The sequence below is a fragment of the Phodopus roborovskii genome, unplaced genomic scaffold, assembly GCF_943737965.1.
Source record: "Phodopus roborovskii unplaced genomic scaffold, PHOROB, whole genome shotgun sequence".
NCBI classification, from domain to species: Eukaryota; Metazoa; Chordata; class Mammalia; order Rodentia; family Cricetidae; genus Phodopus; species Phodopus roborovskii.
The window spans coordinates 11,001,451-11,023,942 of NW_026126636.1; the positions used below are offsets into that span (position 1 = coordinate 11,001,451).

Here is a 22,492-nt window from a genome sequence, read left to right on the forward strand (position 1 = left end):
CTGCCATGAAAGCAGCCCCACCCGCCGGAGGCATCACACGCAATCACCAAGCCTAAAGGGATCCGGGTCTCTGAGACCCGGGAAACTTTCGCAGCCTCCGAACTCTCTGACTTGGGAGCAGGCGCCCTTCGGGCCACCCCCTGCAGCCCAGCACTCCGCCTCTGTCACACTGATTGCCTCTTGCTAGGAGGGGCGTCTGGACACCCCGTCTGGTCACCTTGTCCTCCCGGGCCTCTCCAGCTCCAGCGGGTGGAGGGACCGCCGCGCAGGCGCGTCAGGCGCGCCTTCGGGTCCCGCGCTTTACGACACTTGTGCGGCAGCGGCGGCGGTCACTCGGCGCTCCTTCGCGACGGTTCGGCCTGGTGCCGCGAGCGGCCGTTGCCAGGGTGGGGGGTCGCTTTGCGGCATGGCGATGGCGGAGGGCGAGCGGACTGAGTGTGCTGAGCCCCCCCGGGACGAACCCCCGGCCGATGGCGCTCTGAAGCGGGCAGAGGAGCTCAAGACGCAGGCCAACGACTTCTTCAAAGGTGCGTCCGGCCCGGACGGGGGTGAGGGAGGGTGGACAGCGGCCCAGGCCGTGGGGGGTGCCGGGCCCCGCGGGGAACCATGGCAACGCGGAGCGGTAGCCTGGGCGCCGAGCAGAGTGGCCCGGCGCGAGGAGGAGGCCCGGGACGGACGCCAGACCGGGGAGAGCCACCGAGACGTGGAGTGCGGAGCAGGAGCCGCTCGCTGGGGAGACTGAGGCAGGCTCTGCTAAGCGGTAGGGGACAAGCTGGGGACCGACATGTGATTGCTGCCAGAATGTGAGACCTGGACAGTGGTGCTGGGTGGAGGTCAGACCTGAAGAGGGCGCTACCAGACAAGTGGCATGTGTTGAGGGCAGTGGTGGCGCCGGCCGAGCGGGGAGACCTGGGGTGAGTGTGACCAACTGAGGAGAGGAGGGAAGGCCCGATGCACAAGGGGATTGTGGGGATGGAAACGGGTAATTAGATTGGAAGGCGATGGGGGGGGGGGGGTTGCAGGGTCCGAGGAAATGAGTAGGAAGTAGAGGCGGAGCAGGAAAGAACGGCGTGGTGTTGGGTTCGGAGTGAGATGTGGGAACGTGTGTCCATTCATTCATGCCTCCGGTGCATCTGTGTTAACTGTCATGTGCTTGGCTCGGAGGCTGGAGCAATGAATGAGACACGTGGCCCGGGTTTAAGCAGAATCGATCATTGCTAACTTGTGAGGAGCGCTTCGGATCGAGGCGACAGGGTCGGGAGCCTGCTTTGGGTAGTGGGTGCTGGGGGTCGCCTGGAGAGAGGCTTTTTAAGGAGAACTGGGGAGGAGTTTCACACATGGGTCAGTTGGCATAGCCCAGAGACCCCGGCGCGGAGAATAAATGAAAACAGACTGGCTGACTCGGGGCTTGAGCAGGCTGGGGCTGGGAGGGGAAGACTGATACAAGATGAGATTAGGATAAGGGGCCAGATTGTGCAAAATCTATGAAGTCATTACAAAGACTAGTTTGGGTTTCCTCGGCCTTCCAAAAAAAGAGACATTGAGTAGGTAGATGGGCCTCTGGGCTGGAGAACATTCTGGGCATGACCAGCCTATGGTTTGGAGGTGCTCTGGGAGTGGATGAAGTCACCTACAAGTGGGGTCTGCAGAAAACCTAGAATGGCATTTTCCTGTTTAAAATGGGAACGGAGCTGTGGAGGAAAAGCGCGAGGGAAGCGGAAGGGAAACCAGGAAAGGTCCCACAGGCTAAGAGAGGAAGGTTCTTCCAGAAAGAAAGCCCCAGGCGATGGTCCATGGGAGGTCTGGCGATGATGTTGACAGAGCAGTTGTGAATGATAGAGCCAGCCCAGGTGACCTGGCAGGTGAAGGCAAGTGAGGAATTGGGAGCCCATAGGGATACGTGCCTCAGTTCTGAAGGGGAGTGGCGAAGTGGGGGCAGGAGGGGGTGGGAGTGGGGTCCCTAGGAATGCTATTTCAGATATGGCCCAAAAGAGTTGCAGGCCCAGGCAAATGTAGCTGCAGGATGTGGGGGAGGGTGAGAAGGATCTGGAATCCTAGGGAAAGACCGAACGCCCCAGTGGGGTTAAGTGCAGACACTGTGGTGCATGCCTGTCAGCCCAGCTCTGGGGAGGCGGAGGCAGGAGAATTGTGAGTTTAGTGACAGCCCGGAATACATAGTAAGACTGTCAAGCACGTTGAGTGGGAGCATCAGGTAAAGCCATAGAAGCCCTGTGGGTTTCTAGATGTCATCCTAAGGGCCGCTGGGAGACATGGGCTCTAGGAGAGTGGTCCAGTTGGCTCTGGGTATGAGTACAGGTCCTCCATGCTGGAGAGAGGGTGGTCCTCCCTGCTGGAGAGAGGGTGGAGCCTCTGGCCTGGCTGGAGGGAGGAAATGAGGCTGGCTTCCTAGAGATGGGGGGGGGGCAGTTGGTCAAGGCCCCAAGGTGAGTGGAACCTGGCCCTTAGGTGAGTGGCGCTTCAGGGGAGAAGGCTAGAGTTGGGGTGGAATACAGGCGCAGGGCCCGCTGAGGTGCTGCGGAAATAAAGCTGCTTCAGATTTGTATCTTCTGAAGACTGGGGACAGGAAGCCCGGAGGCCAAGGTAGTGGCTAGGGCAGAGCAGGACTCTGCAGGGGAGTTTAGTGATGGGTGGGGAGTTAATGGGTGTAAGAGATATCAGCACAGCTTGTGGGGCTTAGAAGGCTGGAGGCTGCCAGCACCAGGTAACCAGGCCCTTCCTGAGAGAAGCAACCAGAAACTCGGCTGCTGCTGCGGACAAGTGAAGCAAGGAGTTAGCCATGGGGAGGGACCCTTCACCTCACCCACACCCCCACCTCTCAGGTCCTAGGGCAGGGCAGCCAGCCAGACAGAGGGCCTGGCCCCGAGCTGGCTTGAAGAAGCAGCCTCCCTGCTCCTGGCCTCTCACTGCTGTGGACAGGCAGTGGCAAGCACAGAACCCCAGGCTCAGAGTACAAGAATACCAATAAAAAGAGTAATTGCAGCTGACTTTCATTGTACCCCTGTGGTGGCCAGGTACTCCTGAGCCCAACCTGCCTGGGGCATGGGGGTGTCGGTTTATAGAGGAAGCCGACTCAGAGTGAAACTTCTTGCCCAAGGTCAGAGTGTGTGAGCAGAAGGCGGATATCCCCTTCCTCCCCACGTGCTCAGCTCTCCTTGTTGGACTCATCTGGCCTCGTGGGGAGAAAGGGTTTCTGTATGAAGGAAGGGGGATCTCAGGGACTCAGAAGGCCCACCCCCAACATAGAGGGTCCCTTGTGAGCTCCGCCCTACTGTAAAGATTCTGGGGGTAGAGCCCGGTCCCCTGCTCAGTCTGAATCCAAAGGAAGCAAGCTTCTTTCCCCTTCTTCCTGAGAAGGAGGCCGTTCTCTCCTAGGGATCTTCATGGTGCGAGGCTGGCTGGGCAAGGCCTGCCTGGTGGTCCAGGGTGCTGCTCTGGGAAGGAAGATTAGCAATTGAATCTCATTATATATACCTGGGGCCTCGTACTACTGCAGCTGAAGGATGGCCCCGGGCTGGAGTGTGTCGGCCCTTGGGGACCTCCTGTCCCATGTATGTACATTTCCTTCCCTCCTCCATTTGGCCGGATGTGAGGCCAAGCCCTGCCTGGTTCTCAGTTGCAGACAAGTGGTCTGAGGGGCCGAGGCTCTCTGGCTGAGCTCCTGTGTTGGAATCTCAGCCACTGGGCGTCAGGGGACACGCCCTCTGCCACTTGATGAAGTCCCACCTCACCAACTGAGTTCTAACCAGCAGCCTCTGGAGCCCAGCCCTCCGAGGCACTGACATCCTGGGAGGGGCCCTCTGAGCCATGCTGCCCGCCGCATCTTCCTGCCTTAGTGGCTTCTGGGCAGTTCTAGGTCCTGCCATCTTGGGGGCTCCCAGGCCTAGGAGACACCAAGTGGCAGAACTGAGGTGGAGAGGGTGGGTGGGGGGTGCCTCACAGACCAGAAGCTTCCTGAGGGGACATTCGCACCTGTGACGGAAGTCCAGGAAGGACTGCTGAGCTGCCCTGGTCTCCGTGTGTCTCCCTTCCTCTCTGCTCCCTGGCCAGTTGCTTCCTTCCCATTCAGAGCCGCCTGGACTGTTTCTCCCCCAGGGCTTGGTCAGGCCCTTGGGCTGTCTGAGCACTTGTCACTGTTATCTGGGGTCAGATCCCCTTGATACACCAGCAGTCCCTGGAGGGCAAGGCTGTGACCCCAGAGCAGAGCAGAGCAGAGCTCTGGGAAGGGGGACAGACGCCTTCCTCGCTGTGTGGGTTCAGCAAACAGTCCCTGAGTGGTCTGGGAGCAGGGAAGTGGGGTCAGGGCGGGGACTCGAGTACACCCAGCCTACAAAGTCAGAGCCGGGCCACCTTCCCATTGTCTGAGCCCAGTGCTGTGCCAGGCTCCCACCAGGGCACGTGGAGGTGGCATAGAGCCCTTGCCATTTCTGCCTGCTTCGGAATTCCCATCTGCCACTGGCGTGTGACCTCAGGCACAGGCTTTCCCTGTCTGAGCTTGAGCAAACCCTCATCAGGAGATGGGCTAATGTGGCTATCCCCCTCAGCTTCCTTGAAGGTCCATGTGTCCTAGGGTGCTGTGTGGCCTCTGGCACATTTCGGTCCCTCAGCCTGGGCAGTTCTCGCAGAGACTGCTGTTTGCTCTAATGAACCCTCGGGAGCAGGGGTCAAGCCTACTACCTCTGCTGGTACAGACCGCGGCTCTGACCTTGACCTAGGTCTCTGTGGCTTGTGTCAGGTGAGCACCAGATGGTGCCTACGCTGCAGAGACAGAGAATCCCACGGTTGATGGAGAGCCAGGCCGAGCTGTGGCTCAGGTCCTTGGTGGGAGTCACCCATTCCCCCCCCCCCCCGCCCCAGCTCCCGCCCTGCTGCACCCGCTGGTCTCCTTCCTCCCTGCATCCTCGCTCTCTCCCCATCTCTGGGCCTGTCTGCTTGCTCTGGGCATCTGGACAGGCTCAGGCTGTCTCCGTTTGCCTGGCTTAGAAGGAAGTGCTGGTACTCCCTAGCATGTCCTTTTGATCATGGGTGGCCTTGGAGCCCTGAGGGGAGTGGTGGCAGCCTGGGCTTTGCTAGGCTGGTGTGTGGATTGATTCGGGTTCTGGAGACTGTGGCCTGAGCCTCAAAACCTGGGCTATGGTCAGACATTGGGGACTGGGAGAAGGGACAGATTGCATACTGAATCCCGGTCTTGAAAAAAAGAGAATTATTATGTACATTGGTATTTTGTTTGCATGCATGCCTGTGTGAGGGTGTCAGGTCTGGGAGTTACAGACAGTTGTGAGCTGCCATGTGAGTGCTGGGAACCGAACCCTGCTCCACTGGGAGAACAGCCAGTGCTCTCAGCCACTGAGCCATCTCTCCAGCCCCGGTCTTTCCTTTTGTAAGAAGGACCACCAGCCTAGTATGGATTCCTACCTGTGGCAACAGGACTTCATGCCTCCTTCTCCTGTCCACAGCCAAGGACTACGAGAACGCCATCAAGTTCTACAGTCAGGCCATCGAGTTGAACCCCAGCAATGCCATCTACTATGGCAACCGCAGCCTGGCCTACCTGCGCACGGAGTGCTATGGCTATGCACTGGGCGACGCCACTCGGGCCATCGAGCTTGACAAAAAGTACATCAAAGGCTACTACCGACGGGCGGCCAGCAACATGGCACTGGGCAAGTTCCGAGCTGCCCTGCGTGACTACGAGACGGTGAGCCGGGCTCGGGCATGGGCCAGCTCCCGGCACCCTAGCCAAGTGGATGTGGGGGGGGCACCAGGGGCAGGGAGCAGCTGCTCTGTGTCTCCTCTGTACAAGCGCTCACTCAGAATGGCCATGAGGCGTCTAGCTGGTTCCATCCCACCTCCACCATCATGCGCTCTATGACCCTGGTCAAGTCACCTGGCTTCTCTGCCTTCCTGTGCCCTCTGTGTGTTGAGAACAGGCCCAGCGTCAGGGGCTGCAGGAGAGTTTCTGCTGGGTGCATGCTTGGAGCAGTGCAAGCATACATATAGTCCGTGGTCAATAATAGCTCAGCCTGTGACTACTGTGACTTATTAGTGAGGGTGATTAGTGATGGCGGCAGTTATTGGCAAGGACTGCACCAACCCTTGACAGCTTGAGATTCTGTGGCAGCTGGGAGCCCTGTGTCACTGAGCAGGCAAAGAAAATGGCTATAGTGCTTTCAAGAAAATAGATCAGGGTGCCACGCTGTGGGGGGACAGCCTCCAGGGACATGTTGCCCTGTGGAGATGAGGGAAGGGACCTAGATGACAGACAGTTCTCATCCACTGCGTACTGGCGATGTGCTCTGACAGTCTTGATGACAGGGGTAGGGACTGCCAGAGCATCCACGTGGGACAGGTGTGCTCTGTGCCCTTCAGACACTGGGTGGCTGAGTCGGTGCCACCCAGACAGTAGAAAGAGACTGCTCCTGTCGTGCAGGTGAGGGCTCTGAGGTCCCAGCTGTTCAGGGTCAGTGCTGGGTTAGAGCCAGTGTAGCCCTTGACTGCATCTCTCCTCCAGGCAGTTAGCTCCCTGCTCAGGGACTCAGGGTACAGAATAGATCACTGCTGACCTTGCTGTAGGTGACTTCACAGTGGATCCTTTCTCAGATGCTGGCAACCTTCATGCCATGAAGGTCACTCCGTCTCCATGGTCCCCTGCACAGCAGGGACCACTATTATCCCTGATTTACAGGCGAGGAAACTGGGCTTCGGAGGTAAGGCAGGCCACTCCCCTGCAGTCTCACAGGAATCCCAGAAGGTGGTGGCCTCTCCTATCCCCAGTCAAGTTCCTAACCACGGTGTATGTGCAAGCTCCTGGCACCATGCCGGCCCCTGGGCAGGTAGCACTGGTGGCAACCCTACCTGCTGCATCATGTGGGCACTGGCCGGGTGTGTTGTGTGTAAGGCTGTCTCTGACGGGCTACCTGCGGGAAGCGTCGCTTTTCTCTGTTGCGTGGTGCACCCTCTGGCCCTCTGATCTCATTGTGTGTGCCCTGCAGGTGAACCACAATGCCCTTTTCTGGCTCTTCCTCCTGGTCTGTCTCCCTCATACTCTGTTCTGATAAATGTGGGCACTTTGCTTGGCATCCGCAGCCGCCCTCAGTGACTGACGCTCTGATGGTCTGGATTGCTCCCGGGTGGAGGGACTGCAGGCCTCATTGCCAGCAGAGCTATGTGGGTAATAGTGGAACTGCCTTGGGTCTGCTGTGGGTGTCATGATGGAGGGAGGGTATGTACCCCGAATGGCCTGTGCAAGTGCGTGTCCCGGGGCGTACAGTAGTGACCGCTGGTGGGCCCTGACAGCTGGCGATGCCATTTGTTGTTGTATATTTTTTTCCACTGCTGAGGATGACATTTGAGGCTGTGCAAACACTTTACAGCCTTCCCTAGTGGGAGCCTTGTACTTGTTCTATTCTTTCTGTTTTTATAAAGTCCCCAATCCTACCAAGGGGACCTAGCCTCGCGACCTCATCTAATTCTGATTACCTCACAAAGCCCTACCGTCAGCCCCTAAAGATGGCAGCTTTTAAAGACCCCTCATTTCTTCAAAAGCGTGGTTGGTCACATGCACAGGTCCCAGTTTCCCCCAGTGCTGGGTCTGTTTGAACCCTGTGACTGTACAGAATGCTGACTGCCACACATGCGGTCCACATCGAATCTTTTGCTTGTTTCCGCCTTATGAGAGAGTCTTGATATGTAACCCAGACTGTCACTGAACTCCTAGAATGGAGCCATCCCCCTGCCTGGGCTCCCAGAATCCCTGGAATATTGGGGGCATTATTGCACCTAGCTTTGGTTGCCTACTTTTTAAAGACATAACCGTGGGCCAGGTATGGTGGTGCATGTTTTTAATCCCAGCACTTGGGAGACCCTGTCTCAGAAAAAGAGAAATAAGGAATGAGATGTCCAGTGTTGCCACTGAGCTCTGGTGCAATGGGTCTCAGGCCCCAAAGAGCCCTGTGGTATGGAACTGTACCTGTCCTCAGGAGCCTGGGCCTTGACACAAACTAATCCAGGAGTACACAGGACCCTGACTTTTTGGGTTAGTAACTTTGCCACTCTGTCTAATGGGGATTATGCTGCCTACCCCACAGAACTATAGAGAGGGTACAGTGAGCTGGGGTTGTTTACCACAATGGCAACACCCAGCTCCCTCCCTCTTTCTCCTTAGCCTGCAGCGCACCTGACAAGGCTGACTTCTAGGACATGCTTGCTATGCTACCCTTTCTTCCTTTAGAAGACATTCGTTCTCTGCTGAGGACACAGCTCTGTCTCCCCAGCGTCACTTCAGGTGGGAAGGGCATTGTCCCCAGCCTGAAGGCTTCATGGGCGAAAGGAGCAGAAAGGAGGTTGGAATTAGAAATGAAGTGGGTAGGCAAGGACAGTGTGGCATCCTTGGGGACCTGTGAGAGGCAGTGCCAGGCCACATAGAAAGAGGGCCAGGTTGGAGCCTGTGGACTTTATGCTGGGGAGTAGAGGGAGCCTGGCCACCCACCCGCCTCTCCCTGGGAAGGGCTCCAAGCGCTGCCTAAAGCTGGCAGCCCTCAAGCTTGACGCCACACCCCCTCTCCAGTGGAGCTGTCTGGCCGTTGGCCCAGCCTAGGCCTGCCCAGCCTGCTGCTGGCCAAGCACCTGCGGGGAGTAGTGGTGGTTGCCTTTGCCCAGGCTGACTCACTCAGCCAGCCAGTTTGGGGGCCCGGGGGAGCATTCTGAGGGCCAGGACTTCCTTCTCGAATAGCACAAGCTGTAGGAGGCCAGTCTTAGGATGGCTGTGTAGGTCAGCAGGTGTGGGACTAAACTTTTGGAGGTAGATGAAGCATGCATGTCTGCTTACCCCAGATAGGGGTCTTGGCAGAGAGACCACACTACCAACGTCCAACTTTGTGAACCAGTGCCTTTTATCGGGGTTACTTAACAGGAGTATGTGTGAGGGGTTTCGTACAGGAGTAGAAAAGGCAGCTCATCACCAGGGCCCACCCCTGCATGAGTGACAGCTCTCAGAGCTGGGAGCCTGGAGCGCATTGCACAGCCTGTGGGCAGCTCAGTGGGCGGGAGGGTGTCCTCCCCGGTGCCTCAGCTGGTCTAAACCCCTTTCCAGGCTCCTTGGCTGACTCTTTCCTCTAGGCAGCTGGTCTGGTCTCATAGTCTTCCTTGTAGCTTGGCTACTCCTAGCAGTCTCTATTGCTTGCTCTGCTCTGGCAGGGAGGGCCTAGTGAATCTGGGCCGTTTTAGGGACTTTCTGAAGCCGTTTTGAGCTGTTTACCTGTCTGCTTGAAGAGCTTCCCTGTAGGAAGGAATGATTCAACCTCAGAGGAAACTGCTAAACAACAGCGTGTCAGACTGGTCCAGTTACAGTTATGGTGGCCAAGCTAAGGCTCAGAGATGAAGTCTGTTGCCCAGAATCTCACTCTGTAACCCAGGCTAGCCTGGTGTTAGCAGTCACCCTGCGTTTACCTCGTAAGTGCTGAGATTAGACGTGCTCCACCAGGCCCCGCTCTGTCTCTGAGCTCCTGGGATCCGAGTTTGCAGGAACCAGGGCAGAGCAGTGCAGGCAGGCTCCTTTGTCTGCTGTGACCTAAAACTGCCTGCTCACAACCGACTGTTGGATCTTTTAAACGGACCCCTCATTCATTCTCCTGGCTCAGCCCCAGGGTTCCCCATCATCACTGGCTAAACCAGGACTTGAGCTGTGTCTCCTAGCCCAATGCCAAAGGAAACAGGGCAGTTGAAGCCCCAGTCTCCCATAAAGCCCCAGGGAAAGCAAGCTGTGACTGCCACCTTCACAGCCCCTCTTGTGTGCCAAGACCCTCATTCCTGCCTCGGTCCTTTCTGCAGACCCCCGCTTTATACGAATGGACAGTAAGGTGCTAGGAGCCCAGGCTGCTCTGACTCTAGCCTCCTCCGCTCCCCCCCCCCCCCCACTGGCTGTGCAGGGAGCCTGGGACCTGTGTGCTCAGCTGGGCACCAGTTTGCTTTTAACAGGGCACTGGCGTGGGCTAATGCCCTAACCTCTAAAGCCACCCTGTGGGGCAGCTCAGCATACTTGGTGTAGGGGTGTAAAAACTGAGTCCTGGGTGACAGGTCCAGGGTTGTCCCCCTAGCATGAGGTGGCCCCTGGGTGGGCTGTGTCTGGCCTTTCCCCAGCTCAGGGCTGTGCAGTCCAAGGCAGTTGCAGTGACCCTGGTGGCTCATCTGGACCAGGTGACTGGCCCTCCAGAGTGTGACACCTCCTCACGCTCTTCCTCGCCAGGTGGTGAAGGTGAAGCCTAACGACAAGGATGCTAAGCTGAAGTACCAAGAGTGCACCAAGATTGTGAAACAGAAGGCCTTTGAGCGGGCCATCGCGGGCGACGAGCACAGGCGCTCTGTCGTGGACTCTCTGGACATCGAGAGCATGAGTGAGTGGGGCCTGGCTGTTTATCACCTACACCTAGTGGGTAAAGGCGGGGTTTCAGAGAGTGTAGCTGTCACCTTCAGCTGCTGACTGCCTTCCTTAACCCTTTCCCTCCGTCTCAATCGTAAGAGTGGGAACCCGTGGTTAAGCTCGGGGCGGCTCGGGATTTTTCTCACCTCACAGCCTCACGCCCGCCTTGCTCTAGTCCATTCCCCTCCAGTTAGGCTCGGGGCCCATGGTGACAAACAGGTATTGCTTCCATTTCCACCACCATGTCTTGTGGGTGACGTGGCCTCATTCGCTGTCACACTTGGCTTTGTCTGATGGGGTGTGGGCACCATCTTCTCCTGTCAGCATTGGGTTTGGAACCATAGGGAGTGCCACGCCTGAGAATCCCTCACAGTGCTCTGTGACAGTGCTTCAGGCTTGGGGACAGAGAAGCGGAGTGGAGATGGGGGGGGGGGGGACAGCGGGACCCTGTGGCATCCTCCTTGACAAGAGCTGTGTGCTCACAGCGCCCTCTTGCTCCCTGTCTCGTGTCCTTCGGTTCCTTCGGGTGCTTTCTTCCGGGCTTTGTGTGTATGGGGGTCAGGAACATAAAGGCTGGCCTCGAACTCACGATAATCCTCCTGCCTTAACTTCCCAAGTGCTGGGGTTACAAAAGTGTCATCATGCCCGATAGCTCCCCTCTTCTTAGCCAGCCAGGCTTAGATGTTCTGATCTGTGCTGTCACTTGGTGTGGACGGATGACAGTTGTCACCCTGTCTACATAATGTCCTCGGGTTTCCTGAGCACGCTCAGGCCATTTGTCTTCCACACAGGCAAGCAAAGCCACCGAGTCTGGAGACAGTGTTGAGTCCTTGTCACAACCCATTTGTAGCCGCTCCCCCCTCCCCCCCAGGCCACTAGCGTCACCCTAGCTCACCAGCTATTGAGGCTGTCCCCCCATAGGACTGTCCCGTAGCTACCAGCAGTTGAGCCGTACCTGAATGGACACGTCTAGACTCAGCCATCTTTGCAGGGCTGCAGCTCCCATGTCCACCTGTTTCTGGGGCAGGTGGCCTGCTAGCATGAGTGCTGAGGTTATCAGGAAACTACTGATGGGCATTGCCATTCCTGCTTCACTGAGCTCCTCGAACCTCCCTGGGTCCATGTCCCAAACACATGCCACTGTACCAGGCCAGGTTTACATTGCTCTCCTGCCTGCCTCTGTGTCAGCACAGGTGCAGACGTGGTGCAGACGTGGCCTCAACACCACCCAGTTTGTTGTGGCCCCCAAGCAGAGCCGTTCCCCTGCTTCTGTGGGAGAGGCACCCTCCCAAGTGGGAGATTGTCCTTTCACTTTGGGGCGGCCATGCACATACCTAGCAGCTTCTAGGTCCATTGCAAGCTATGCCTGTCCAAATGTCACGCGCCCAGACTAGCCCTCCCGTCCCTGCTGCGCGTGGCTTGGGCAGCGTGCCCAGTTCCCAGTTCTTATTTGCTATGTCCACTTAACTCCTGCCAGAGTGTGGACCTGTGTTTAGTGGGGAAGGCATTGTCCGGGGAGAGACACTGTTTCAGTGTGTGTAGGTGTTTGCCTACGTGTATCCCTGTGCACCTCTTGTGTGCTTGCTGCCCTCAGGGGGCACTGGACTCTGGGGCTGGAGTTATAGGTGCTTGTGGGTGCTGGGAATTGAACCTGGGGCCTGTGCAAGAGCAACCAGTGCTCTTAACTACTGAGCCATCTCCAACTCCAACTTTCACATCTTTTAAAGATTTGCTTATTTATATATATTGTGTTCTGCCTTCATAGATGCCTGTATACCAGAAGAGGGCACCAAATCTCACTATAGATGGTTTGAGCCACCATGTGGTTGCTGGGAATTGAACTCAGGGCCTCTGGAAGAGCAACCAATGCTCTCTCTTCACCTCTGAGCCATCTCTGCAGCCCCAACTTTAACATTCTTTACCATAGTGTATTTGGGCTCTCATCCAGGGTATGATTTCTCGTCTCGCCCTCTTGGCATTGAGCCAAGACACCTACTCTTTATCTTCATTTTTGAAATCTTGGTTCTTGTTAACTCTTCTTGTTTTATTTATTTTTATTTTATGTGCATTGGTATTTTGCTATGGGTGTTGAGTCCCCTGAAACTAGACAGCTGTGAACTGCCATGTGGGTGCTGGGAATTGAACCCATGTCCTCTGAAGTAACAGTCAAGTGCTCTTAACTGCTGAGCCATGGCTCCAGCCAAACTTATACTGTTTTAATGTGCTTGCTGCTCCAGGAAATATCAGACCAGATTTCTCATCATAATCTCTGTCTCTGAAGTGTTAAGCCTTTCCAAACAAGGCTAAGTGGAGCAGATTTCTGTGGACTCCCTTAGTGTTTGGCTTCTAGCAAGGGCTTCTTGCCTCAAGCCAGCTTCGCTAATAACATGTTGTATTTAAAGCTCTTTTTCTCTTGGGTATGTGTGTGTGTGTGTGTGTGTGTGTGTGTGTGTGTGTGTGTGTGTGTGTGTGTAGGATACAAACCGTGGCATGCAGGAGTCAGAGAACACCTGGGAAGAACCAGCTCTAGCTGTCTCAACTATGTGGATCTGGGATCAAACTCAGGTCATCAGGCTTGGTGACAAGAGCCTCTACCTGCTCGGCCATCTCGCCAGTCCCTCCTCTTCATTTTCTTTATTCGCCTTTTATCACTGTGAAGTTAAAGGCAGCCTCGGTGCTCACAGTCCTCTTGCCCCCGCCTTCCACGGTTTAGGATCGTGTGCCCGCGCCGGCTGGCCGGCACACCTGGCCTGGCCTTATTTTTAAATGACCCTGAGCACTTCTCCCTCCCCTTCCTGAGATGAAGTCTTCCTTCTTTCTCCATGTTCCTGTTTATCCGCTTGATGTTTAGTAGCATCTCCCAGACCCGTAAGAGGGAGTGGGGCCCCGAATCTAATAGAACTTCTGAACCAGTTTTGTACATTTCCATGGGGCAGGGAGGGTCCGTTAACCCCGGCCCGCCCTGCACGAGAAGCAGAGCAGCTGCTCCTCTGTGGTGTCTTTCCACTCAGCGCTGACTGGGGCAGGCAGGGATCCCCATTCAAGGTGAGCAGGCTTACAGTAGCTTCTCATCAGCCCACCAGAAGTCTGCCTTAGTTTCTTTTCCTGTTGCTGTGATAAAATACGTTGATGAGACTGCTGTAAGGAACAGGGGGCGGGGGTGGCTCACAGTTTAAGGGTACAGCGCATCATGGCAGGAAAGCCAGAGCTCGAAGCAGCTGACCACACTGCTGCCACAATGAGGAAGCAGAGAGGGATGCATTAGAGTCACTGCTCCTATACAGTCCAGGATCCCAGCCAGGGCCTGGCGCCACCCACAGTGGGCGGGTCTTCCTGCCTCCGTCCATACACAGGCCCTGCGTCCATACACAGGCCCTGCGGCCCATCTCCCTGGCGATTCCGGACTCTCCGAGCCATCACAGCAGCCTGGTTGTCCCTCCCTCCACTCTGCAGCATTCTAGGTCAAAGCCAGGGCCCTGCATTCAGGCCCTCAAAACCACCTCCGGCAGGGAGGCTCCTTGGGGGCTAATAATGGAGTCACAAACAGCTCCCTCGCACCAGGCTTTCTGCCCTCAGAAATGTCTTGCTCTTCCCTCCGGCCCTTTCTTTTACTTTTGGTGGCCAGAGGTCCTTCCTGCAGGTGCTCAGATCAACACTCTCTGCTGCAGTTGCAGCCATCTTAGAAGGTTTGCCGAGAAACTGAGCAGTCACGTTTTCTTAGTAAAATATGGAGCCGGCACCTTTAATGGGAGCACACCACAGCCGTGGCCTGTACAGCGTGTATCCACGTGGTCTCCCAGAAGTCACACTCCTCCCTTTGTCTGTCCTTCTTCTTCCCAGCGGACCCCGTGCCTAGCACTAGTGCTGACTTTATCGGCAGAGCAGTTTTTCCTCATCTCGCTCAGCAGTCACCGTAGACTCCCGGTCGCCAAGACCGAATGCAGATTTCTCCACCAGTAGCCAGGTCCTCCAGTCTGTAGTGGGTACCATCTGCAGATCGCCCTGATTCCAATGAGTTCTGACAAACTGGGGCATAGCCCCAAGCCCCCTCCCACATACATGCACACGCCTTTGAGAAGCATTCATTGAGTGTGCTGTTGTTGAGTGCGCATGTATGTGCCATGGTGCTTATGTGGAGCCTGCCGCCTCCAGCCATTGCTTGTTCAAGGCCCAGATTTGTTTTGACCATGCTCTGACCCACTGGGGATGAGTCAGGCCTCCCACAGCCGCTCTTCAGGCTTCATTAGCTTGTTGAGTGACTCACAGAATCCAGAAGGGTGCTTACCAGTCAGTTACGCAGTCTAGATAATGAAGAATTGCACAGGGAGAGGACATGTGGACATGTGAGCTGCCTTCCAGCAACCTCCATGAGCTCCACTGTCTGGGTCCCTGACAAGGACTTCGCTACATAGACCGACACTGAGTTAGACCACTAGCCATTGTGTCACCAAACTCAAGTCCTGTGCCCACCCCGAGAAGCCTGGGAGCCAGGAGTCGGTGTGGGAGCCAGCTGTATTTGAGTGTCTGCCTCCCTCCCAGACACACCCTCTCGGGGTCTTCCTCATTGTGGGGAGGGGGCCAATCACTGTCTTCTCTGGCCAGAGTCTCTTCACGATGGACCTTGATTTCCTGGTGGCTCGGTGCACTGTCCCTTTGACGGACACGCCACTGTGCAGTTTGGCCTAGCAATCCTCATTCAACAGAGCTAGAAGGAGTGGCCCACACTCTAATGTCACTTGAAGGTCATCAGTTGCTCCTGGTGGCAGATCATTTGGCACTCACCCTCTTAGCCGCTCATTGAGAATGTGGGGCAGAGGACGGGGAAACCGCTCTCCAGGGGACAGGCGTCAAAGGAGGAAGCCACTGCTTAGAACTGGCCAGAGAGTTGGAGTGTAGGAGCTGTGGGCTGACCCTAAGACCCAGGAGCACTGTGGCATCACGGAAATCTTAATTGCCTCATCTCCTCACTGCATCCCTGTGGGCCAGGTTCCCCTTCCTGCCCTCCATGGCTGAAGCCACTAACGAATCCCCTTGTCCATACACCAGCCATTGAAGATGAATACAGTGGGCCCAAGCTTGAGGACGGCAAAGTGACAATCACCTTCATGAAGGAGCTCATGCAATGGTACAGGGAACAGAAGAAACTCCACAGGAAGTGTGCCTACCAGGTAATAACCCACCCATGCCACACAACCTCCACTTCCTGGGCCAGTGCTGCGCACCATGCTGAGGGTTACCACACGTCCTCGTCCAATGCCGCAACACCTTGTAGGTGTCGGGCAGTGCCATTACACAAGTGTGGAGTTCACAAGGCTACCCAGGCTCAAAGTGAGGCCTTGGGGAGGCATCAGAAAGAGGAATTCCTTAAGAGCATGGCTGCCCCAGGTTGGCAGATTGAGTAAGAGGACATGCATGGTTGGAAGAGATGTCACATATAGAAGTCATTACTTTTTTATTTATTTTTTTGATTTGTTTGTTTTATGTATATGAGTGCTCTATCTCTATCTGCATGTACTACTTAATGCCAGAAGAGGGCATCGGGTCACAACCACAGATGGCTGTGAGCCACCATGTGTGTGCTGGGAATTGAACTCAGGACCTCTGGAAAAGTAGCCAGTGCTGTTAACCTCTGAGCCACCTCCCCAGTCCCTAATAGTCATTCCTATGACACAGCTAGCCATACAAGTCGCCCCTCCTGTGACCCAGGCACAGCCCACCTGTGGTCACCGCCTCCCCCGTGCCCCTGGTGCTTAGCTCCAGCCTGAGCGAGTGACTCCCCCGTCGCCACAGAGGGGCTGCTTGTCACCGCCTGTGGTATGATCCCTCAGGGTTTTTGCAGGTGGCTTGTGGGTGAACTTATTAGTTTTCTTTGTGAGTGTGATGTTGGCTGTTTGGTAGCAAGAGCAACCGTCTTAAAGCTTCCTGCGTGGCCACCTCCACTATTTTGTTTTGTTGGGGTGGGGGGATTTCCGAGACAGGGTTTCTCTGTGCATCTTTGGAACCTGTCCTAGAACTGTGTTACACCAGGCTGGCCTCGAACTCACAGAGGTCCACCTGCCTCTGCCTCCCGAGTGCTGGGACTAAAGGCGTGCGCTGCCGCCACCTGACATTTTTGTTTGTTTTGACACTTTCTCTTCCCAAGTTTTTGGGTTTTTTGTTGTTAAACATACATGGAAGTTGAGAGATGAGCAGTTAAGAGCCACATACTTCTCACAGGTGTGGGAGCTCCATTGCTTGCTTTTAACAGAACCGTTTGAGAATCAGTTGGAACATGGTAACCGGTATCCTAAAACAAGACTTTACAGGACTTTACAGGACTTCGGTGTGTTCACTGTCTCCCTGATAGGACTGGCACCAGGAATAACTGATGTGGGCAGCCCACAGCCTGTCCAGGAAACCTAAGACACTGCTAAACACACTCGGCTTTTCTCAAAGCCTGTCAGTGTGTGAAAATAACATCAACAAATATTAAAGGGTTTGTTGAGACAAGGTCTTACTGTATACCCCAGGCCAAGCAGGGCGTGGTGGCACACACCTTTAATCCAGCACTTGGGAGGCAGAGGCAAATGCATCTCTGAGTTCAAGGCCAGCCTGGTCTACATAGGGGATTATAGACCAGCCAGAGATACACACTGAGTGAGACTCTATGAAATTTAAAAAATAAAAAATAAAACGATATACCCAAAGCTAAGCTTAACCTGCCAGGATTATAGGTGCGTCCCAGCACGCCCCCTTTGACAGCACGCCTGTCAAAACGCCAATACCCACTGTAGGCCCCCTGCCCCCTTCTCTGCAGAAAGAGGCTTATAGTTTCAGGAGCTTTATGACATGTATTTTACATGTGTGCAGGCCAGCTCTGTTGTATGTGAGTACGCACCCACATATAGAACTGGCATGGAAGTCTGTAGTTATGAGGACACCTATACATATATGCAGGTGCCGGGGGAGGGGAGAAGACAGGGTCTTGCTCGACTGGGAACTCATCAATCAGTTCATCTGGGCTATGTAGCCCACAGGCTCCAGGAATCCGCCTGGGGATCCAAACTCAGATCCTTGCCAAGCATCACTCTTGCACACTAAACCATCTACCTGTCTCTAGGCTGGTTCTTTAATAAGATTTCCTATACTGTGAACCCACCATTGTGCTTCCTAATGCTGATGAATTTTAAAAGACGAGCCAAAACCCTTATGAGATGATGGTAATGTTTAGATTGTCTGTGTGTCTGTCTGTACACTGCATGTATGCAGTACCTGTGTAGGCCAGAAGAGGGCACTGAATCCTTTGGGACTTAATAACGCCAATGCTCTTAGTTGCTGAGCCTTCTTTCGAGCCCCCAGTCACGGTGTTTGAATGACACGTGGACCCCTCAACACCTCTTGAGGGCTACCTCCGCCCCTGGCTAGCACCCAGTAGTCCAGGCTTCCCAGTAGCTCCTGGGCAGCTGCCGCTTCCCAGGGGCCTTACGGGGCAGCACCTCGTACTCTCGCCCGGCCAGCTGTGCTTACAGCCTGCCCTGTCTTGCAGATCCTGGTACAGGTGAAAGAAGTCCTGTGCAAGCTGAGCACTCTGGTGGAGACGACACTGAAAGAGGTGCGCCTGGTGCCGCGGGTGCAGGGTGGGGGTGCCCGCAGGCGGGGGGTGGGGTGCCCGCAGGCGGGGGTGGGGTGCCCGCAGGCGGGGGTGGGGTGCCCGCAGGCGGGGAGGGTGAGCGGCCCACCAGCCCCCCCCCCCGCGACCCCTCACCCGTCTGCCCCCTCGTTGCCATGCCCTCCGCCCCGTGTCTTGCATGACTTTCCTTGGTCTGTTGTGACCTCTCCCCTCATTTCCCCTCTGCCCCCTCCCCACATCTCTCTCTGGGCCCCTCCCTCTCCGGTGGCCTCTTTTCTTCCAGACAGAGAAGATTACAGTGTGCGGGGACACCCATGGCCAGTTTTATGACCTGCTCAACATATTTGAGCTCAACGGTTTACCCTCAGAGACCAACCCCTATGTATCCTCCATGTCACCTCCTGTGTGTGCAGAGGGCGGGCCCCCACTGGGGGGGAGCGCCAGGGCCGCCACCTCACCGTCACTGCGGTCACTGCGGGCCCGGGCCCTCGTTCTGTCTCTCCTGAAGGACACAGAGCAGCAGTGTCCTTCCAGCTCTTGTGCTCCAGCAGGCTGTGCCGCCTGCCCCTGTGGACCCTGGGGTGACAAGGTCTTCCTCACAGGGTTGTTGCGAGGTGATGAGCAGAGCCAGCCTCCGCATTTTATCAAGTTTTATTTTGTTTCATTTGGGACTTTTTTTGAGGCAAGGTGTCATGTGTAGCCCCTGCTGGCCTTGAACTTCCGCCTCCCATCTCCTGCGTGCTAGACTTGTAGGCTTACGTCACCACACCCAGCCTGTCCACACGTGTTTGACATGGGATATTTTCCTGATGGTTAGCCACAATCTAGAGGCCCTAGGCTGTGTACTCTTGGGAGGAAGGGTCTGTCCCATCTCCTGTGCTTTGAGGACTGCTCTCAGGGAACAGCTAGCTGTTGTGGGCCATTGGCTTCCCCAAGACAGGAGAGATTGGGTCATTGGTGCCGATGGGGGGGGTCAATCCAAAGACAGGCGAGGGGTGCGCCCCCTTTGGAGGTACTGACAGGAAGAGCCAGGGCGACAGGACGGACTTGCCACCCCACACACCCTGCCCGCCCCACCACGAACAGCATGGTTTCCTTAACTAGAAAGATATTTAATGGCGACTTTGTGGACCGAGGCTCCTTCTCCGTTGAAGTGATCCTCACCCTCTTCGGCTTCAAGCTCCTGTACCCAGATCACTTTCATCTTCTTCGAGGTAAGGAGGGTTTTGTTGTGACCGACCCCCGCCTCAGCCTTCACCTATAAAGCAAAGAGTAGTTGAGCTGTGCCTGTTGTGACCTCACCAAGCTCTGCGTGCAGCTGTCCGGTAAGGCTGGGCAGGTTGCACGCTATACTCGAACCACCATGTGAGCTGTGGCACTCGCCGCAGACAGCTCCGGTGGGACTTCACTGCCCTTTGCTGGCAGGGCAGACGAGAGAGGTTCAGGGGAGGGAGGCCCTTTTCTAGTTCATACACAGCAGGTGTGAACAGCCTCCCTGGGGACACTAATCCAGGACAAAGGTCAAGCTGAGCAGGGAGGTGAACACTCATTTGCAAAACTTGGTGCCAGCCTGCCATCATTGGGCAGTGCCATCCTGTCCCCAGGCCCATACCTGAAACGGCCAGCTAGGTGTATGATAACCTGGAGGCTGAGGAGTCTCTCCCGTCCCCTGTTGTGGCCAGGCAACCACGAGACAGACAACATGAACCAGATCTATGGGTTTGAGGGCGAGGTGAAGGCCAAATACACGGCACAGATGTACGAGCTCTTCAGCGAGGTGTTCGAGTGGCTTCCGCTGGCTCAGTGCATCAACGGCAAAGTGCTGGTGAGGAGCCCCGGGCCTTCCCCTCCCCCCCCCCACCCCTCCCCCCCCCACCCCCCGGACAACGTGCTGGTTTGGGGTGGGGGGTGGGACTCCCTTTCTCACAGAGACACACGCCTCCCCCAGATCATGCACGGGGGCCTGTTCAGTGAGGACGGTGTCACCCTCGATGACATCCGGAAGATTGAGCGGAATCGGCAGCCACCAGACTCGGGTGAGTCTCAGACACACACACACACACACACACACACACACACACACACACACACACACGGGCACAGAGAGGAGCGTCTGGGCCCACATAGACTATGCCCTTGGCAAGCATGGAGCCCACTGCACTGCAGTCTGGGACTACGCCATCTGGGAGACATCGGAGTTTGTGACGCACACCTGTCACTCATTTGCTCCCCTCCCCCTAGAGAGCAAGTAAGGCGCCTGCTAAGGTCCCAGAGACTGTGTCACTGAGGACATAGATGATGTGGGTGGCCTCTGCAGGATGGTGACATTCGAGATGACACCAGAGGAAGGGCAAGGGAGTGGCCAGTGGGGAGGACATCAGAGAGTGAAGGGGTGGGGTGGGTGGGGCTGGCGTAAGGCCGGAGGCCACATCCTGAGAGCCGCAGGAGGCTTTGGGCCTGAAGACGGCCATCGAGCAATAGCCGGGAAACAAACGGCGCCCAGCTCAGAACTGCTGTGCGTGCCCTGAGCCCTGGCCACGGTGATGGCCCCGGCCAGGCCCCAGCGCCTACCGCCACGCTGTGCTGTGGGTGTGGGGAAGCAGCTGTCTGGTGTGGCCTGGGAGACTAGTCTCTAACACCGCCCCTCCCCCAGGTCCCATGTGTGACCTGCTGTGGTCGGATCCCCAGCCACAGGTGAGTGTGGGTCTTGCGGGTGTGGGCTGAGTGGGGAGGCGCGGCCAGCCGTCACCCAGAGTCTCCGGTTCCCTTGCTCCTACCAGAACGGGCGCTCCATCAGCAAGCGGGGTGTGAGTTGCCAGTTTGGGCCTGACGTCACCAAGGCTTTCCTGGAGGAAAACCAACTGGACTACATCATCCGCAGCCATGAAGTTAAGGCCGAGGGCTACGAGGTGGCCCACGGCGGCCTCTGTGTCACTGTCTTCTCCGCCCCCAACTATTGGTGCGTCTTCCCCTCCCACCCTCTGCGCGGGACGCGGGGTTTATTTTGTGTGGCTTGTGTATGTGTGGCCTTTGAGACCAGGTCTTCCTCTAGTCCAGGCCGCTGCCATCCACACTCGTGACATTTCTGTTGCAAGCCTCTCACGAGGTAGGATTGCTCATAGGCGTGAGCCACTCTGGCAGGCTGTGGCTTTAACTTTCCTCATGGAAAACTTCTGTCATAGGAAGGAGGGCACCAAAGAGTGGATCCACGGCCCCGGAATGGGACCTGTGGGCCCGCCCCGCCCCGCCCCAGGAGCTAAGTCCTCACAGGGCTGCCTATGCCCCAGCTAGGCTGTGACTCACGGTGGGGTGGTCACATTACTCTGTCCCCTGCACCTCCAGTCAGTACGGTGGTGGTGAGATCGGTCGCTCGGTCCGTCTGTCGGTCTCCACGCTCTCGGCCACCTCCTTGCTCTGCTCCCCCACCTTTCCCTGCCTTCCCCCTCCCTGCAGCCCCTCCTGCCTCCTCCCTCCCTGCTCTGTTTACCTCCTTCTCTTAATCTGTTGCCCCAACCATACAGCCCTCTGCTCCTGTCCCTGCAGTGACCAGATGGGAAACAAAGCCTCCTACATCCACCTCCAGGGATCGGACCTGCGGCCCCAGTTTCACCAATTCACAGCAGTGGTGAGTGGCCCGGGGCGGAGCCTGGCCTGGGCAGGGGCTTTGAGTGAGCGGCCCTCTGACTGCCCCCCTCCTTCTGCCCCTGCTGCAGCCTCACCCCAACGTCAAGCCCATGGCGTACGCCAACACGCTGCTGCAGCTGGGAATGATGTGAGCTGTCTACAGCGGTGAGCCAGGGCCTGCCCAGCTCGATGGCGCCGCCTTCAGCCTGCTGCCCCGCCCCAGGGCAACGTTGGACCCCCTTTACTTTGTAAAGTTTGTATTTATTCCCCTTTAGGTTGCGGAGGGGGTGGGGGCAGCGCGGGGCAGCGAAGGACAGGCTCCTGGTCAGAGGAAGGAGTTGAGACTGGGTTACGGCACGGTCTGGGCATCGGGGAAGGCCAACCTGGGTAGGGGTGGAGCCAGGAGGAGGCCCTGCCCCTTCATCTGCATGGCTCCTCCCCTGGTAAAGCAATAGGGCCTTACCATAGGAAGATCCCAAAAGAGGATCATCAGGGAGGCCTACTCCTGGTAGCCTCAGGGTGGAGCGAAGCTGGGGCCCGTCCCCCAGCTATTTTATGTTCTGTAATTAAATATGTTAAAATAAAATAAAGTCATTATTGTAAGTCAAACCTCATCTCAAACCACATGAGAACACCATGGGCAGACCCCTCCAGTGTGAGTCCAGTTCTGTTCTGGATGCCTTACACTCTGCTGTGGGGGGGGCCACAGGGGTCACTGAGGCCACAGGGGAGCCAGCCAGCCTGAGAAGCTGCTGTTCCTCCAGCCTGGGGGCTTTGGATTTTATTGCTGTGAAGAGACACCATGACCAGGTAACTCTTACAAG

The 22,492-nt window shown here is 56.4% G+C and overlaps 1 protein-coding gene across 1 annotated transcript; it reads left to right on the forward strand.

The window, feature by feature from the left end:
* Window positions 1–313: 313 nt before the first annotated feature.
* On the forward strand, window positions 314–22,277 carry Ppp5c (protein phosphatase 5 catalytic subunit). The gene is made up of 13 exons (XM_051207163.1): window positions 314–527; window positions 5,475–5,716; window positions 10,262–10,409; window positions 15,482–15,603; window positions 17,961–18,026; window positions 18,328–18,426; window positions 19,153–19,258; window positions 19,727–19,869; window positions 19,993–20,080; window positions 20,698–20,738; window positions 20,825–21,003; window positions 21,588–21,669; window positions 21,758–22,277. Exons 1-13 carry the CDS (start codon window positions 407–409, stop codon window positions 21,818–21,820), a joined length of 1,500 nt encoding a protein of 499 aa, XP_051063120.1. The 5' UTR covers window positions 314–406; the 3' UTR covers window positions 21,821–22,277.
* Window positions 22,278–22,492: the final 215 nt, after the last annotated feature.